This window comes from Camelus bactrianus, chromosome 1 (assembly GCF_048773025.1).
Source record: "Camelus bactrianus isolate YW-2024 breed Bactrian camel chromosome 1, ASM4877302v1, whole genome shotgun sequence".
In the NCBI taxonomy this organism is placed as follows: domain Eukaryota; kingdom Metazoa; phylum Chordata; class Mammalia; order Artiodactyla; family Camelidae; genus Camelus; species Camelus bactrianus.
The window spans coordinates 106,598,131-106,615,569 of NC_133539.1; the positions used below are offsets into that span (position 1 = coordinate 106,598,131).

The 17,439-nt window shown below is 39.3% G+C and overlaps 1 protein-coding gene across 3 annotated transcripts in view; it reads right to left on the reverse strand.

The window, feature by feature from the left end:
- Positions 1–17,439, reverse strand: part of ARMC8 (armadillo repeat containing 8) — a 96,998-nt gene that overhangs the window by 11,644 nt on the left and 67,915 nt on the right. For 2 of the 3 annotated variants that reach the window (XM_010952297.3, XM_010952296.3), the window contains 7 exons: positions 16,292–16,374; positions 15,900–15,981; positions 12,117–12,203; positions 9,785–9,877; positions 7,388–7,537; positions 5,997–6,092; positions 1,201–1,296 (listed from right to left, as the gene is read on the reverse strand). In XM_010952297.3, coding sequence (XP_010950599.1) covers positions 1,201–1,296; positions 5,997–6,092; positions 7,388–7,537; positions 9,785–9,877; positions 12,117–12,203; positions 15,900–15,981; positions 16,292–16,374 — 687 coding nt within the window. The remainder of the gene's footprint in view (positions 1–1,200; positions 1,297–5,996; positions 6,093–7,387; positions 7,538–9,784; positions 9,878–12,116; positions 12,204–15,899; positions 15,982–16,291; positions 16,375–17,439) is intronic. The other variant, XM_045514732.2, reaches the window with a different exon arrangement.

Here is a 17,439-nt window from a genome sequence, read left to right on the forward strand (position 1 = left end):
CAGAAGGTGAGGTCATCACTAGGAGTGGTAAGGGAGAGAAGAGGTGAGGTTTAAAGAATAAGGAAGGGGGGAGGGTACAGCTTAGTGGGTAGAGCGCATGCTTAGCAAGCAGGAGGTCATGGGTTCAATCCCCAGTACCTCCGTTAAATGAAAAATAATAATTAATAAATAAATAAACCTAATTATCCCCCCCCCAAAAAAGAATAAGGAGAAGGTACTACCTATTCTTTGGAGAATGGAGATGCCAGTGGAGAATCACAGGAGGGTACCAGGCAGGGCTGAGCGCCATGCAGTTTTTGTAATGTGAATTTTTTTCCCTTGTTGATTTTATAATTGCTCTTTATATATATTTATATATGTGTGTGTATGTGTATGTGTGTGTGTATATATATATATATATATATAGATAGATAGAGAGAGAGAGAGAGAGAGAGAGATAGGCATACATACACTTTTTTTTTAATTGAAGTATACTTGGTTTACTCTGTGTTAATTTCTGGCATACAGCATAGTGTTTCAGTTATATGCATATATTCTTTTCCATACTGTTTCTCATTATAGGTTATGTAATGTGAATTTAACACGAAACCAGTCAGCCTGGTTCTGTGCCTTTCTCTGCAGTTAACTCTGACACACAGGCAAAGAGAAGATAGGTTTGTCCACAGTTAGGGTTTTGCTAAGAGACACTGATGGCATGAAAACAGGAGGGATGTTTAATACCCAGATTTTGACAATGGGCAGTTTCTGGTGATGACAAGATCCAGGGTATGACCATGGCAGTAGGTGGCTGAGGTGTTGCAAGCAGGTAGCAGATTGTGATTAAAAGCAGACTGATCAAAGGACAACTGCCAGAGGTAGCAGAGGCTAGAGGCTATATAGGACTGAAGCTGTGAGAGGGAAGAAGGGGCTAGGGGGCGCCGACAGAGGGCCAAGAGCCCGAGTCGTCACTGTGTAAGAGGGAGGCAGTCAGACGAGCGAGTGGGGAGGGGCGTGGCAGGTGGTAACACTGCCAAACGGCACAAGATTCCAGGGCTTGTCTGGTGTTTTATTCTTCAGGATGGAAGAGAGCTTCTGGAATCTGTTACAGAGGAGTCCATTCTTTGTTTAATCTCTGCACAATCTGGTTTGAGCTGACAAGGCTACAGCCCTTGCCTTCTAACGTGCAGCTAGTGTGAAGCGGTGAAAGGGACAAAGGCCTACCATGTAGTACTTGATTTTCTGCAGGATGTCATCGTTGGTCATGATAAGCTCTTTTGCCGTTGTCCCATCTGCTATGTTGGCCAGGATGCACAGTGTCTAGAAAAGAACAGAGGGCCAGTGATCAGGAACGCTCTGAAGCCCGCAGGCTCAAGCTTTCTCAAGAACTTGGACAATTTCCCACCTGAGGCACATGTTCTCCCAGGTTCTACTCCAAATGCCCTGATTTCGTATCTCCTAACATCACTGACAACAAAAGTAACCATACCTAAGAAAATCTCCCTGAGGTAAAAGAGAACCCAAACGTTTCAGTGGTTTCTTTCTGGGCGTAAGCCATCACTGCTGGGTAAAGGCAGCCATGTCTTAGAGTTCATCACACAAATCACAGGGAAAATGAAATTTATTATTATTTTCTTGAAAATTTTATTTTACAGAGAAGCTCTTGCTACTAACCCACAAGATTTCTTCAAAGAGATAGTCTCTTTGGTGGAAGCTTCACACGTGTTACAACCCCTCCTACCTCCCCCTCCAAATGCTACTGGTTTCCAAGCTCATGACCTTCTGGAGGGAGACCTGGGCCCTGTCCATTAGCCACATGCAATGAGGACCTCTTGACTTTTTTGAACCCTATTAGAGGAACAGAAAGGGAAGCACATTGTGTGGAGGAGTTTACTCCAGGTTGGCCTAATTTGGAGGCTGGAGGGAGCCAGTGCCAGCTGGCAGGACAGTCTATCTTGAGGACAATCACCACATTGGTCCTGGAGGAAGAGACTGCTCTTGTCACCTGCTACATTCTCACAGCCAGACCAGCAGGAGGCAAGAACTAAGGTAAAGGTGAAAGGACTGGGACAGGGCCGCTGCGCCAGTACCAGCTGCAGCAATTAGACAAACACTAGCCGAGCACCTGTAACATGCATGCCCTCCGCCACTCCGCAGGACACGAGGGTGAGACAGGACGAGGACACACTCCCTAACTTCGAAGCCATCTCACTCCGGTGTAACTGAGGTAAAAACGGAACTGAGAAAGCAAGACGTGCATTTTGTGATAATGTGAGGGTCAGGGAAGGCTTCTTGGAGGAAGTGGCACTGAGTCCAGGAGCACAGTAAGGAATCACTCAAAGAAGGTGATGAGAGGTGGGGAAGGGGTCTAAATTCAAATAATTTTCTCCAGTTTCAACCTTTTTTTCCCCTAGACTCAAGCTAGTTAAGCATGCAGGTTATCGCTAATTGAGGAGACCGTTTTCTTACTACGGTCCAAACCTTCAGATATCTTAAAGGGTGGGTGGTCTTATTTTTCCTAGGTTAACAATACTACAGTAACTAGACTGTTAGGGAGTGAGTTCTGAACCAGAAAAGGTTGCCTTTCTGATACAGGAAACATAGAAAATGCAATCTTATGTTCCAAGGCACTGGGAACTATTCATTCCTGGAAACTTAAATCATGTGAGGAGACCCTGACATGCCCCAGGAGTTGGGGAGAGGTGATGTGAGGAAGATGTCAGATTTCAAAGTGATCTGGTACGTGGTGAGCCTGTCAGAAATCTTGGCATGCACAATACCCTTGAATTCTTCAGGACTGAGGGGAGAGCATGGGGGAAAAACAAGTTTGGACTGTAACCATGGGTAAGAATTTAGACTTACTTAGGGAAGAACGACGCCTCTCTTATCCACTAAGACAATGAGTATAAGAGGGGATTTCAGGAAACATTCCTCAGAATAGACTAGGTCAGCAAAGACAGGCAAGTGATTCCCCTTCTTGGAGTGTTAGAATACACCTATGCATCGCATCCTCAGGCTTGACAGCATGGCAGAGTGAGCTACAGTTTTTGAAGCCCATATACCCCTACGGTAAATATTCTGATGGAGACAAGAAACCAAATCGTAAAGAGACTAGTTAGTTCTGGGGTCAAGCCAATGTAATACACGAGCTAGGGAGCAGAGATAAAAGCCACACACACGCAATCTCCTGTGAACAACTAGAAATCAATGATAATAGAGTAGAAATTGTCAAATTATGGCTTGTGAGCCAAATACAACCCAATGCCTGTTTTGGCAAAAAAAGTTTTACTGGAAGACAGCCACGTCCACTTGCTTACATATTGTCTATACCTGCTTTCAGCTGAGAACAGCACAGTTGAAAAGTTGCTACAGAGACAGTGTAGCCTGGAAAACATAAAAATATCTGTCTTGCCCTTTGTAGAAACAGTTTGCCAACCCCTGAAATAGGTAATAGAAAAATAACAGGGGGGAGGAAATCAATGAAACCAAAATCTGCTTCTTGGAGAAGAGAAAAAAAAATGGATAAATCTCTTGTCTATCAAACCTCTTGTCAAACTGAATCAGGAAAAAAGGAATTACCAATATAAAGAACAAAAGACAGTTCAATCCAAAGAATACTAGACTTTAAAACACAAGAGAATATTTTGAATACTTTTATATTAATAAATTTGAAAACAGATGAAATGGACAAATTTCTTGAAAGACACAATGTCAAAGCTCACTCAAGAAAAAATAGATAACCTGAATAATCCTATTTCTATAAAAGAACTTGAATTTGTAGCTAAACACCTTTCCACAAAAGAAACACCAGGTCCAGATGGCTTCATTGGTCCATTCCACCAAAATCTGAGACAGAAAGAAGACCACTTCTTCGCAAATTTTCTTGCAGAAAACTGAAGAAGAGAGAACACTTCCATCTCATTCCCTGAAGCAAGCATTACCCCGTATCAAAATCAGACGAAGACATCACAAGAAAACTATATACTGTATCATGAATATAGATGTGAAACATTCCTCACCAAATGTTAGTAAATTGAACCCAGTAACATAAGTAAGCATAATACATAATGACATTTTAATATGATACATCTATTTATGTAGATCTTAGATTTCTTTATCAGTGTTTTGTAGTTTTCAGCAAACAGAGCTGTGCATATTTGTGAGATTTATACATAGTATTTCATTTTTTTCTGAGCTACTGTAAAGGATACTTTTTTAAAAGTTTCAATTTCTAGTTACTCATGCTAGTATATAAAAATACAATTGATTTTTCTACCTTGAGGCCTTGGTTAACTCACTGACTAGTGCTAGCTTTTTTCTGAGTCGATGGCATTTTCTAGACAGACTTCCATGTTGCTGGGGAATAGTTTTACTTTTTCCCTTTTCTATCTGTATGCATTTTCTTTCTTTTTCTTGCCTTATTGTACTTGGTAGTAGTTTCAGTAATGACGATGAATAGGAGGGGTAAGAATGGAATACTTGTCTTGCTCCTGATCTAAGGATAGTGATAGATATGCTCGCTATCTTGATCATGGTGACTGTTCCATCGTATACACATGCAACTTATCACACTGTATGCTTTAAATACATGTAGCTTATTGTATATCAACATACCTCAGTAAAAAAGAAAAAAAAAAAGAACTTATCTTTTGATACTTTTGAGAAGAATTAAACTTCTAGCTAAAAACCAGACAGTTTAAGCCTCCCCACAGTCGCCTACTTCTGGACCGTCACCCACATCTGTGTGAGAGAGTACCATTTGCATCCTGCCAAAACACATTTTGTTGTTGGTCTTCTCTTTTGCCCTCATCTAAATCTTGCCCCACCTTTCAAGTTAGTGCAATTCTATGCAGGTGCCTTTTATAGACAAATCTCTATGCTCTCCAGATAGACTAATTTATTTTGAACACTGTATCTTCTTTATTGTTGTGTTCCAATAACGAATCTCATTCGCCCTAATTCAGTGATGCCTACAAGATCATAGTTTTACTGTGTTAAAGTTTTGTTCATCAAAAAACATACTTGTTTATTATTGACTTTCAAGAGAAATTCACCTATAACGTCCGTCTTAAAACCACTCTGTCAGATCTATCACCTCTTTCGCTCACAAATCCCATCACAGCTCCTGAGTCCTACTACTCTTGCTTCCTGGACTTCTGAAGCCTGATGAATTACTCTTCACCCAGGAACACAGAGGATAAGGAGTGAGGCCCTGCAGTTAGACTCTGAGTCCAACTCCCCAGGGATGACCTCAAGCAAGTTTTTCCCATACATGTAAGTGTATAGCTCCATGAACGGTGAAAGTGAACACACTGTGTAGCCAGCATGTATGTCAGAAAGCTGAACGTCACCATTATCTTAGATCTTGTGTTAAAAATTTAAGTTTACAGGTGACTTTTCCTCTTATGACAAAATATAATACACACACTATGTTCAAAATCATATAATAAATTCCAGGAACTACAGAAGAGTCACTCCCAAACTGTCTCCTAATGAACGCACAGCCTCTGTATTTTTATGCCTACCCTAAACCTGCCTTACTGAAACACAGTAGAAAGTAGGAGTATGGGATAAAAATAAGGAACAGGGATTCATGAAGGTAAAGAAAGAAAAAAATGTCTCCAGCATAAGGAATTATTTCATCAGGGAGTTGCAGGAATTTGAATTCAGAGTGTGGTGATACAGAGGGCTAGAAACAGTGAACCCTAGAGAAAGGATTCACTCCAGGGTGATCAGAATTGACCCCCATAGAGACAGAGAATGTCTATGGTACATGACACAGAGGGTAAAAACTCCAGACTCTGGTCATGTTTTCTTCTGTTCCAAGAGTAAGGATTCTTGAAGAGAGTTTAAGGGGTGGTGAAGAACCTTTCTCCCCAGATCTGTCTCTACAGCATGTCTGATCTCTGCACCCTGCCTTTTGCTGACTTGAATATTTCAGGAGACTCTTAACTATGATCTCTTAGTACTCACACTCAGATGTTCCTCAGAAAAGGGAAAAAAAAAAAAGGAACACATACCTGCTCTTTGACCTCAATGTTATGCTCCCCTTCCAAAATAAGGGTGACGGCTTGCATAATTTGCTTTCCGTGAGTACTCATTATTTTATCTATGTGCTGCAAAACAATGAGAAATCCACAATTATCATCTGAAGAACAAAGTCTTTTTAGACCAAGAACAGAAGGCTTCGAAAAGTTAAACAATACACAACTGCTTCAAAGAGAACACCATGGTATATAGGACTAGATGCCAAAGAACAATGTTTACAAGTGTACCTCGATTTATCGCACTTTGTAGATATTAGTTTTTGTTTGTTTGTTTTGTTTTTTAACAAATTGAAGGTTTGTGGCAACCCTGTATTGAGCAAGTCTATTGGCATCATTTTTCCAACAGCATTATTTTTTAATTAAGGTATATACTTAGTGTTTTTTTAAACAGAATGCTACTATATGCTTAATAGAAGACAGTATAGTGTAAACATAACTTTTATATGCACTGGGAAACCAAAAAATTCTTGTGACTCTCTTTACTGCAGTGGTCTGGAACTAAACCCACAATATCTCTGAGGTGTGCCTGTATTATGTTATGAAGCCATATTTTGCCTTCAGTTTCTGTTGCTGATGATGTGAAGATGAAGAGAGCACAGACTCAGCCAGATAGAATATAGAACAGCAATCACTGAGGATCCTCAAGTTCAAGGACATTAAAGAAAATAGAAACTAAAAATGGATGGGGGAGAGGGAGAAGTCAGAGACACGGAAAATATGGTGTAGATTTACTAATACTATCTTGGAGCACAATGTACTGAGAAGACTCAGGAAACAAGTGGGGCACAGAGAAGGGAACCACCCATGTTTCTTTCTCTGCCTGAGGCCACTGACACTGTTGCTCAGGGAACATGAGAGAAACACCCCTCAGCGAGGCTCAGCCTCTCCTGCTCTGACATATACCCACTGTTCTCCAGGCTGACACCTTCAGAGGTCAATCCAGTTAACGTGGGCACGGTGAAGAGCTGTTTTATGGAATAGCACCAAGAAGAATTCTCTAAAGGGAAAGAAGCAGAGGCCCCAGAGATAGGTGATTTGGGCAGATGAGAAAACTCATCCTGGCCAGCGAACCAAGTAAGAATAAAATAACAAGTCAAGGCAGGCTCCCATCCAGCACAGAGGAATGGGAGGGGACAGAACAGGTGGTGCAGGAGTTGGAGGGTCAGGTGGGCATATAGCAAAGCAGGTTCTAGAACGTCTATGAAGGTGACAAGTCTAAATGTCAACTCCTTGCTTCTCTGGGAAGGGGCGGCACTGAATCACACTCCCAGGCAGATGCTGATGGGAGCGCAGAGGCAGGGCAATGTATTCTGTAATGCATGTGCAGGGGTAGCTAATCTGGAAACCTGGGTGATTTTACTTACAGGGCGAGTGGAGAGGAGATTTCTAAGAAGTCCCAACGTCTTCATCAGCACATTCAAATCTGAATCTGATAATAACCGGAATAGCTGCTCAGTACTCAAGCTTCGTAAAATATCTGCTTTTATTTTTTGTTCAGCCTGAAATGCCATATTCTGAAAGGATTAAAGAAGTTTCAAGAATCATGTCTCTACACTGCTTTATTAAATTATATTTTAATAGTAATTCTGATAATTATAAACAGAATCTGTAGAAAATCCTTAAAGGTAAGTCACATTATTTTCCTGCTTCTTATTAATCACCTATAATTCTGTCAAGAGAAAGATAACTGTCACTCCTATATACACTCCTCTATGAGAAATATGATCACTTCTGATTATGGCATTTGCATGTCTTCAGATTTCTCAAATAAATACAAAATCTACTATTACATTAAAAAAATTCAATTTATTTAACTAAAAAAAAATGGTTTAACCATTTCTCCCACCCGCACCCCCACCTCTCTGGCAACCACCAATCTGTTCTCTGTATCCGTGAGCTTGGTTAATATCCTCCTGGTTATCTAACTGCTCTCTGTGTACTTTAAGTACACTGTGCCATGCATGTGGACAAAGACTTAAAGGTATCCCCTTTTTATGCATGAAAATAAGTAGCGGGTTTTGTTAACTTTACTGGCATGAAACACCTACTGTGTTCACAGTTCTACGCTAGGTGCTGATATGGCTGGGTCACATCATACAGGAAGCTCTCCAGGGGGCAGGGGGTGTATCCAAGCTACTAGTAGCCCTAGATGGCCAGCAGGTATTTTGCTCATTTTTCTCATTTCTGGACACATTATGGGTTACCCTAGCTTAACCTGAACTATAATAACATGTCTGAAGGGGAAAAAAAAAGGCAAGTTCCAAATAACTCATAACTCAACTTTTAGTATAAAAATCTCTTACAAACTAGTGACTTGTTATAATATGTGTTTATTGCCCTCCGGGAACTTTTTAAAATTAAGGCTTTAAGACATGCTGAGTGTCAAGAGACCCAGGCCACAGACAATTCCAAGGTTTTATACTTTATGGACCAAGAACATAATAGCTGGTAATACGGAGATTGATGAGAATAAGACAGTTAATACAAATCTGAAGAGTGGGATGATAAGTTCAATTTTCAATATTAAAACTGTACTTGTCAGGGGGCTCTCAAATGAAGTTCCATCAGCCGTTTAAGTGACAGATCTGGGGAATAGGGAACAGTTACATCTGGATATGTATATTTCAAAGCAACCTCTTCTACTGGGGCGGTTGAAACCATGAGAGTAGATGAAGTTCCAGAAACTGAAGTGTAAAGGGAAGTGGAAACTGGGAACTGAAACTCAGGGGAATGTCCCGTAAGAAGGAAGTTGAAAAGGAGGCTATGTAGAAAGTGAGGTGAAAAAAAATTAAGTCGTGGGAAAGAGTTTCAAGAAAGAGAATTGCCAAAAGCTGGTGCAAAGTTAAGGAGAAAAATTACTGAATCTACTGAATTCAGTGCTTTCTTGGAAGATCATTATTTCCATCCCAAAGTTTGTGTGAAAAGACAGCAGATATACCCCGTATGGGGAGAAGAGTATGGGCGTGGGACAGGTCCAGAACCCATTTCCATGACTTACTAGCTGGGAGGCCTCAGATGATTCATTTACCCTGTAAGTCCCAGTTTCCCAATTGTAAGGTATATATATATCAATATAATACAAAATAAAAATTAGAGATAACAAATGTAAAACACCTAGCTTGGTGTCTGGCACATAGTAATTAAATTATAACTACTATAATTATGTTTTAAAAATTTCATGTAGAATTACTTTATTTTTAATTTCAATAAATTTTATTTTTAAAACTTTTAAGGAAAAACGGTTCTCTGACTTCATAGTTACACGGTTTTAGCATTTAGATTATTATAAATTATTTACTAGAAACAATTAAGCAATTATTAGGCATTTATTCCCCAACTCTGTTACCTTGGGCAAGTTATTTACCCACTCTGTGCTTAGTTACCTCACCTGTAATTATGTATACTCTCTAGCTTATTTCAAAAAGATGTTATAAAGGAGATGCAAAAGTACTTTGTCAAGTAGGTAGCGTTATAAAGATATCAGTATATGTTCATGATGAGGAAAACTTTTTTCCTAAAATTAGATATCAAATTTCAACACCTGCCCACTTTTCTTAATAATAAATAGGAGAACTGAGGCACACAGTGGCCAAGTAACTTGCTTATATTTGAATCTGAAAGCTGAATGAAGTCTTCTAGGTCCTAGGTCTTTAGAAAACTGGGCCAAATAGCAAGATTTTTTAAAAACAAAATTCCAGACATTTCAGTGAATACACTCTTTAGTTTTAACTCTGATAACTGCTTCTTTTTGTGAAACATACCATTAAAGCCCAAATTCCATTCACTCGTAAAGCGGGGTTTTCACTTTGGGTTAATCCACAAAGTAGCTCTACAGCTCCTGATTCTAAAATTGGCTGTGATTGGAAAGGAGAAAAAAATAACATTAAAGTCAGGTTTATAAACTAAGTGCATATACGCCTGGCACTGCCTATGATTTCTTTCCCACTCTTACCCAATTCCAAGCAAAGTTCACAAAGCAGGGAGTGAGGCAGCCATAAAAATCACCTTGAGAAGAGCGAGGGCAAGGACACTGATTCTCTCACAAATCCAAAAACCAAAATAAGCCCTCTCGTTTCCTTTTCTTTGCAGTCCTGAAAGACTCAGGAGACACCCTAATTCTGTGCACGTTTTGTACATACCCTTGGGATCCCAATGCCTAGTTCCACACTCTCCTCGCCCTCCTCTGAGAGGGCCGCTCCCTGCTTCGAGCGTGCATGCATCTGGGGTGTTCTTTATGAGCTGTGACTCTGAAGAGATATGGCTGGTTTAGAATGGAACTACCTTCATTCCAAATTGTTAATCTTACTCATCAACATGCTGCAGAGTTCATCTTTTAGAACTACTTTCAGGACTACCTATCAATCATACAAGCAAAATAGCCTTGTACTTTTATACTTATATCACATTTTATACCTAAAGTAGCATACATTAGTTTGACAACTTTATTTATGATACTTGGCTGAAAATAGGTTTTGATGGTTTCTAAAAATTCAAACCTTAGAGAACTGATTCACCACCACCAATGAATGCTTAAAAGACCATCTTTCAAGTGGATTCTAGAAACGTCTTAAGCAATTCAGACTGACTTACTGAGAAAAAGGGCAGTGACTTTCAAGATGACATTTTGAAGAAGGGTACACATGTGGAGTTTTAAAAAAACTTTTTATTCTGAAATGAGTTCAAACTTACAAAGCAGCAAGACTAAATAAGGAACTTCCACATTTTTTCCCCCCAGATTCACCAATTTCTAATCTGTTGCAATATTTGTTTTATCATTATCTCTCTCATTCTACACACCCATATCCACATTATTTATCTTCTTCTGAACCATTTGAAAGTAGAATGCAAGCATCATGACACTTTACCCTTAATGCTTCAATGTGTATTTCCTAAGAACAAGGATATTCTCTTAGGTAACCACAGTTATCAAATTCAGAGAAATTGACACTAAAACAATACTTTAACTGGATCTACAGTCCATATTCCAATTCTGTCAACTGGCCCATTAAATGTTCTTATACCATTTCCTTTCCTTCCAGTTAAGGATCTAGTTTATTTTTAATATTAAAAAATCAGTTGTATTAATGACTCTATACCTGAGCCCATCTATTTTACTTTCTAACCAGATTCTAAATATTCTGAAGGTGGACCTGAGGCAACCTAAGAGCTGTCCACGATGACTAACGGTGTGGCACTGACTGCAACCAGATCACCCTCAGGCTGAGACCCCCACCACCAGGGCACGGGAACAGATGGAAGTTCTGGCATCCTATCTTGCCTTCCTCTTCATTCAGAACAACTACTACTCTCCTCTTTTGTTCCAAGATTTCTGCTTGAATAACTGTCTCTGAACCTCGACCTTATTACTAATGTCTTCCTAAATACCAGTCAAAAGCCCAAGGTGTTACAATGCAGAAAAGAAACTCACCAAAATGGGACCACTAGATGCATGTAACAAAAGATGGTATCTAAACCAAGTTCTTGATGGGACAGACCAGAGATATTTTAACATGATAAAACTAACTCTACAAGATTTTCTCCACTGCTTTACTAACTTTATTAAAGTTTACTTCCATTTTCCCTATTATAAAAATAACGCATGCTCAAACAACTTATAAAATGAATAAAAGGAAAAAGGTATTCCCAAATGCAATCCCTCCCTAAACAACTACCATTAACATTAAACATTAAAAAGATTATTTTCCAATGTCAGCAGTTATCTCCTGGAAATGACTTGTAATCCTGGTTTACAAAATAGAGTCAATTTATTCTTCAGTAAATATAATTTAAAAATAGTCTATTTCTTGTGTAATTATTTCGTACACTTACAGTTGCAGGCAGTTTAGACTGACTGTAAGCTATAATATCTTTTAAATAAACTGCACATGCCAGGCATAAAAGGGATAACATGAAATGATAACCATTACTTTAAAATATTTTAATTTGCCCCCTCTCCCCGACCAATCCAAACAATTCAGAAATGGTTTTTAAACAACCCAATCCTCAAATTTCAATGTTAACTACTTTGGAAATTATTTGATTAAGCTCCAGGTAGACCAGGCAAAAGTCTAGAAAGAGAAAATCAACACTAACCTCTTTGCTTGGAGAAAATTCAAGAAGAAGATTACATAGCATGGAAGACGCTACTACTAGGATTTCATCTGGTGCATTTTGTAAAACCTATGGAATTTTAAAAAAAGATACTATTAATGGTTTGGAACCATGAAGGCGAGATCATAAAAATAAAGGAGAATAGAAACAATTTATCTTTCAACCTGATTCCTCACCTTGGAGAGTTAGGGAAGACTCACTTGATATCATGTAAAACTTTACCTAGTGCTGTAATTATGACTGACTAAGGCCCTCTCATCTATCTTGCTGAAGGAGAAGCTACAGACCCACTGCTGGGATGGGGTCTGCTGCACGGAGGAGATAGTCTATGTGAAAAGTGTGAAGGCCATGAGACTGCTCTGTGGCAAATTAGCTCAATTTATTTCACCACATTTGGCCACCTATGAAAGCACAGAATGGCCCTGGGACCTGAGACCTTCTGATGTCTCTGGAAGGACCTGTTTGACTAGGAACGTGGATAGATTAAAGCTATTGCGCAGGGAAGGCGGGGAACTGGTTCTCAGGACTGTAATCACACAGCCCTGGTTCCAATCCTCACTCCTCCACTTACTAGAGGTGTGAACTTAAGCACATTTCTTAAGCTCTCTGAGCTTTCAAATTGAGGAAAACAACGCTTTCTTGACAGGATCATTTAAGATTAAGTGTGATCCAGTGAATAATAAGGGAAGCAGCACAGCATGGGCCCTAAGAATACAGAATGCTTGAGAACGAACGTCAGCTCAACCACTACGTAAGTGTATGAATTCCTTGGCTGTAACATGGGGGTAATAATAGTGCCTGCTTCATAGGGTTGTGTGAAAATTAATATATGACAAGATTTTAGAACAGTAACTGGCACACAGTAATGGCTATATAAATAAGGTTTTTTAAAATGGTAGCTTATTGCCATAGTTGTTATTGGGCACAGGATCAGACACACAGCAGTTATGCAGCAAACTAACTGCCATGGCCTCTTACTGAACTCAGAAGACAACAGAGCATGATGACAAATGTTAGTTGCCATTAGCTATTACCAGAACCTCTTCTCTCTAGATTCTAAGAGGGAAGGCTTCATGAACACTACCACTTATATGCAATATCCACTTCAAATTAATTCTCTGCATTGGGAATCAGCAGGATCAGGCTTATGATCCTAAAAGGAATCCTAGAAGCTCTAGTTATGCAAATTGGAAATGTATCGTCAAGAAAAAAAAAATTTCAGAGATAAATATATGATCTGCTTTCTTTAGCTAAATCAAGTCTGATGTTCCCAAGAACAAGCAAGAATTACAAAGCTGAAGCAGTTCTCCTAAGATGCTGCATTTTAACTCTCCTGTGAATTGTTAGCTAGTTGATAAAGATCAAACCTCATATACTAGGCAGGGTGATCTCTGCGTTTGCCACAACCCACTTGAAGACCCTGCTCACCCTTCCCTTCCCTTGCCATGCCCTTCCTACATCTCTCAGGTGTGTATTCTACCCACGCCTTACGGCTGGCTGGCCCATTCCAGAAGCCTCCTTGGAGCTCTTCCAATCAGAAGTCATTCTGTCCTCCTCTGAGTGACCACTGCTATCATCTGGGACCTCTCTGAGGGCCCTTCTTACTGTCCACTATTCATATTTTTTGTGCAGCCCCACCAACCTCCTTTCCTACTAACAAATTTAAGCTTCTTGACAGAATAATCTGTAACAGTATCTACAGTCTAGTTTATCCTGGCCTGTATCAGCTAAACGGCATTGTACAAAGTGGGTGCTCAGTGAATGCTTATGAATTAAGAGAAATAATCATTTTCCAGAATTATACTACTTAAAATCATTGGTTGAAATAACTGAGTGTCTACCAAGGCTTTAAAAAGTTGCTTTATTTCTCGTCTATGTGCAGGGAAATTTGCAATCATTGAATTCAGAGCAGCATATTTTTGGGCAGAGGGGCATTCTGCGTTTTGTTAAGAAGAAAAAAAAGACTTTAAACATGTCTAACTTTTAGAAGAAACATTAATAAATAGTTATTACTTGTTTTAAAAAAGTTGCTTTGCTTGGTATGATTCACTTTTTAAAATAACTGTTTTATAGAGATTAATGTGCTTTTATCAAGTTTTATTTTCAAATTAGATAACATGTAATAATAAATTAAAACAGAAGAGATTTTTGGAAATTCTTAACAGCATTTACTCAGTGCAGTGTAAGATACAACATGTGAAATTCAGAAGTTGACATCTAACACTGACCAAATAGAATTTCACCAAAATAAAAGCAAAAAATTATCACAAATTTTAAAAAAGTTAAAATCAAGTGCCTACTCCCCTGTGGTTTGTTAACCAACATTTAAAAACATGGAAAAGCAGGAGGGGAGAAAAAAAAAATCAGTAGACATGCAACTAGTCTCTGAACTAATAGGAACCTGAAAATATCTGAAATAAATCACTGATTTACTTCTAGGCTTTTCATACTACAATTTAAATGGGCAACAAAGCAGTAGGTTGATGGCAATCATACCCCATGTACCCAAGTACACAAAATCCTTTCAGACTGCTCACCAAACCCTAGCCCAGGCAGAACGAGTCAGAAGCCACACGCCGCTCCATTTCTGATTCATATGATAGAGGAGTACTGAGCTGAGCAATCAGAGAACATGAAAATGGCTCCAAAGAAAATATTTGGAAGTTATTTTTGGGAAACAGGAGAGCACTTTAAGAAATCTTGAATGGACAGAATCAACAAATCAAGGCTAAGCTGCTATGAAAAAAGTGCAATCTAAGAGTAAGAAAGAGTGGCAATGGTAAAATCCCTACTGAGGCAAGCACTGGTCCAACTCCTCCACCTGGTGCCCACATCCCACCTCTACTGCAGTCCCGAGGCGTCCTTAGGCTTCCTACATACACAAGCGTAATTTTCTGTTCCTGCTGTTCCTCTCTCTGCATAATCCTCATGCCTTCCTGTTGCCCTCAAAGCCGCTTCATACTCTTCCTCCCCTGACTACTGCTCCCCTACTGATGCCTCTACCTGTAACCTGGAGCTTTCAGCTGACGGCAAGAGCTCTGTAGTGAAAATTTTTGGTAGATTTAGTGTGCCCGGTGGCTTTCACAATAGGTACTAAAAAGCAAAATGAAAAACCAAAATCTTAAACAAAAAGTTTCGTTGGCGAAATACAAGGTGTATAGTCACTTAAAAAAAGAAAAAAAAAAGATGGACCAAAGACCAAGTTGACCTGTGGTTCTGTAATGTATTAGGGATAACATTATTAGCAGCAACCTGATGTATACTCTAAGTCTCCATTCATATTTATGTAACCACCCCCCTCCTCCCCACCAAGGGAAGACCTTTAGGTCTTAACAAAGAAGTTCTTCTGGTAGAGAGACAGGAGGTAACAATTGTTTTTAAAAAAATATTCAGGGATTGCCAAAAGACTAAGAACAGGTTAAATGCATAAACAGCTGATTCCTTTCCTTTTTATAACTAAAAATTACAAAGATGACTCTGGATGTAAGTCTAAAGTGTAATACTAAATACACAGGGAGATCAGATGAGTAAAGTTTTATTTAATAAAGAAAGCCAGGCATATACTTCCCACGTCACACATAAGATGCTGACTTCACCAACATGTTCTGCAGATCTAAAGAGAGTCTTAGAACATCAGAAATGAGGAGATATACATTCAAAATGCTTTACACAAAAATCAGACACATTCCTAGACCAGGGAGTGTTGTCAGCCACCTCACTCACCAAAGGTCTGTGGGACTGGGTGTGAATTTGCTTTCTTCTTACCTTCATCAAAGGTTTCCACACGGCGTGATCCTGGAAACTGGTTCGAAGCTGCTGCACAGATCTAGATAAACTGTGCAAACATCTACAAAGAATAATCAAAATTAGCTTCACAAGAAGCTGAAACTTTTACTCTTCAAACACACTGCTTGGTACTTCACAATGACTAACATACACTTCAAGTATATCTACAGACATTGTTAATTCAACTACTTCAGGACTTCACGGCTTTTCAGGCTAGCTTCTCTGTTAAATAATGTTACACACTGTATGAATTCACCTGAGAATACTGTCAAGTAACATTTGGACTCTGTGCTTACTTGGTGAAGGTCTGGAAAGGAAACAGGTTAAACACACGGCAAAAGATTTTTATTCAGGCCATTTAAAGCTCATACCTGACGGCAGCTAACCGCACCTTGACACTAGACTCAGACAAGCCAGTCACAATTCGGTCCATCATATTTTCAGTCTCAATGATCTGGAGAAAAAGGTTAATGCTGCATAAATAACAACACGAAGATGATAAACTTCACTGCTTGTAAATGCAAGTATGTTAGTGTCCATTTTAAGTTTAATGTTGTTTTTATCAGGTTTTTACCTCTGGAACAATCATTTTGCAGTGGGGGCAGGCAGCTCGTCAGAAATGTAGGGCTACCCCACCAAGGACCTGCCAGACTGAATGACAGGCATAAGGGGCAGATTATATTTCTTCATTTATTTTTAAAAACACTTAAAACAATAATTACATGGCATAAATATTGCAGAGGTGTTGCATACACAGTACTGAGAAAAAGCAAAAGATGTAACTAAACTGCCATCAGGCGGGTTTCCTGACAGAGGGAGTTTCTAGAAAAATCACGGTCCACACTCAGCCCTTATGAAATGAAATCTGTGGGTCTCTGACAGAGCTACTCTGTGGCTACTTTCTCACCAAGCAAACTGGAACTAAGCTAAATATTCAGAAAAGTATTCCTTGCCTACTTTCACTGTAGCACCAAGTCCTGCTACATGTAATCATTACAATCATGAAGCATTATTATTTTTTAAGATTTAAAAACAAGATAGCCTAGGATTTTCCTTCATTAAGCAATGTATACATACAAAGTAGTATGTAGAAGAAATTAAGTTTTAACTTGCATGGTCCTTTGGAAAAACAGCATATTAGAAAAAATGCTAATGCAATTACAACACAAATATTAACAAAAACAACTAATATTTATTGAGTATTTTCTATGTGCCAGGCACTGTGCTAATAAGCATGTGACCTTATATGACCTAACGCTTTTGTAGGCACTATTATTCCCCATCAGCATATTAGGAAATTAAGGCTTCCAGAAAATCCAGAGGTTGCTTAGGATCACAGAGCTGAGACTGGAACCCAGGCATCTGACTCCAGAGGCCTCCTGCTCAGTCATGCTGGTAACACAGCCCTGGTGAGAGAAACCGTCCCCTGCTCGTCAGGCAGCTCCCAGTGTGGGCCACACAGTAATGGGAGTTACTCCTTTCACCTGAGAGAACACCTGGTCAGAAGAAGTTGTGGGAA